This window comes from Protomyctophum bolini, assembly GCF_963924005.1.
Source record: "Protomyctophum bolini genome assembly, contig: SCAFFOLD_274, whole genome shotgun sequence".
Lineage (NCBI taxonomy): Eukaryota > Metazoa > Chordata > Actinopteri > Myctophiformes > Myctophidae > Protomyctophum > Protomyctophum bolini.
Window position 1 is genome coordinate 42,501 of NW_027665520.1, and position 2,271 is coordinate 44,771.

Below are 2,271 nucleotides of genomic sequence, written 5' to 3' on the forward strand. Positions count from 1 at the left end.
TTGCCATCTTACTTTATTTTAGGCAGGATTTGAGAACTCTAGTTTAATGTGGGCCCAGTCCTAAATGACTGACAGTATACTATACTGTAGCTCTACTGTAGCTAAACAGACAGAAAGACCGTACACTTCTGATTACATTTGGTTCATTTTAAATAAGGCTGGGGAAAAAGGCTTACTTATTTGGGTTTTGTTCACAACACACCTGACAAAAGACCGCTGCATGATATTTGATATTGATTAAATAATATTGTTGAAATGCAGTGCATTTTCATGTGACTTTAGTGTGGTATACCTATACTGTAGGTAGGAGACTACTGTAGTTGTTTTCATATTTTCTCATTTGGCCACTGTGTGTGTGTGTGTGTGTGTGTGCGTGCGTGCGTGCGTGTGTGCGTGTGCGTCTGTGTGTCATTGCAGGTAAATGGTTTGTGAGCACAGGAAAGGACAATCTGTTGAACGCATGGAGGACACCCTATGGGGCCAGCATTTTCCAGGTGAGAAACAATAATACTTTATGTGCGTGCGTGCGTGCGTGCGTGCGTGCGTGTGTGCGTGTGTGCGTGCGTGCGTGCGTGCGTGCGTGCATATGTGGTCTGGGTTCACGTCAAGCCCCAGATAACAATAGATACACAGAGACTGGCATGGACAGCAAAAGAAAGAAGATAAGAGGATCAAATTGACATTTGTACATGTATCAGAATACTGTATATTGATATCATAAAGTTCCTCCTCTCCATAATTCTTCCATGTTCAGAAATGCCACATTGTTCAGCTAAAAACTGAACTGTAACTAGGAGGGACGAAGGTATGCATTCATGACGAATGTGCTTTCTGCGAGCACGCAAAGTGAAGTCCATTTAAAGTGCCGATCGTGAAAACGGACCTGGTGTGCGTGTGCGTGCGTGCGTGCGTGCGTGCGTGTGTGTGTGTGTGCGCGTGTGTGTGTGTGTGCGATGGCGGCATGGGCATGGCTGTCATATATTTCTGTACACCAGAGCCAGCATAGAGGGGAAAGCATGGTGGCTCCTGTCCTGTCACCACCCCTCAGGCTGAAATGAGAATGCTGGCTATCTGCTCTGTTATCCAAATGCCAGGCTCTCCTCCCCTCCTGCCAAATGGCTCGCACACACACACACACGCACACGCACACAAACACGCACGCACGCCTCTCATCTCTGTCCCCTTTCCATCGCGGTCGTTTTTATGCTGGTGTCCGTCGCTGAGTAACAGCTCCTCTACACGGGCGAGGAGCGAGCGTTTTCCGACGGCGATAAAACTGTCCTGATACGGAGGAGCGTCGGCCGTTGCGTTTGCGACGCAGCCTGAACAAATCAAATAATAACAATAAATAGTATAGCGTGTATATATATATATATATACATCTCAATAAAAGTGTTTGGGGGGGTGGGGGGATAGAGACTCGAATAGAGAGCGAAGATAGGAGGGGTGGACGACGACGTCGGGACAGTCTCATTGAAGAACATGTTATTGTAATGAGATTTCAGCGCATCGCTTGGCAGTGCGGATGGACTGTTATACCCCCTATATCTCCCCTCTCTTCCGCCCCGCCAGGTGCACGTCCACTTCAACCCCAGCCCACACCTCCAAATAATACCCACTCCACCCCCACCACCACCACCTCCTCCACCTCCACCACCCACCCACTCTGTCAGCTCGTAGTGTGAGCGATCCTGTCAAAATGGCCTCTCACCACCACTGGACGGATGATTGACAAGCCTCTGCTGCCGTGCCTGAAGCTACAGTACAGTGGCACGGACGCAAAGGGGGGAGGGTGGGGGGGGGGAGGAGTAGAGAGATGGAATGAAAGCCAAGAGAGGAAGGGGTTGGGGGGTTGGGGGGGAGGAAGAAGAAAGGACGGAGGGAGGGAGAAGATAAATGATCGAGCAGAGAGGGAGCTTTAGCTCATCTAAAGCCAGGTGGTGCACAAGAGGCACACATAGACATCAAAGGGGGCTTCGGCCCCCTGCCCTTTTACCCCTCTCCAGACCATGAATGCATTTACTATATGGTGAAAGAAATGCGAACGCCCCTCCTCTCCTTCCCATGCTCTCCTGATCTTGAACGCAGCATTTTGAGTTGAAGGAATTTGTTTTTGAGATCCATGTCATCGGCACGTCTCCAGTAGCCAATGGGGTGGGTCGCGCCCGGAAAATAGCAAATCTACAAGTCTTGTAGATTTGCTATTTTCTTCCAAAAGCGTAAAAGCGTAAAAAAGTGGCCAGTAGAGCAGCTGGATCAAGGTTCCCAGTT

The 2,271-nt window shown here is 49.3% G+C and overlaps 1 protein-coding gene across 1 annotated transcript in view; it reads left to right on the forward strand.

The window, feature by feature from the left end:
* tle2b (TLE family member 2, transcriptional corepressor b) overlaps positions 1-2,271 on the forward strand; it is a gene marked incomplete at its 5' end in the record, with an annotated part of 40,102 nt that overhangs the window by 36,892 nt on the left and 939 nt on the right. Inside the window, one exon of the mRNA XM_080794639.1 lies at positions 418-494. Within this exon, the coding sequence (XP_080650765.1) occupies positions 418-494 (77 nt within the window). The remainder of the gene's footprint in view (positions 1-417; positions 495-2,271) is intronic.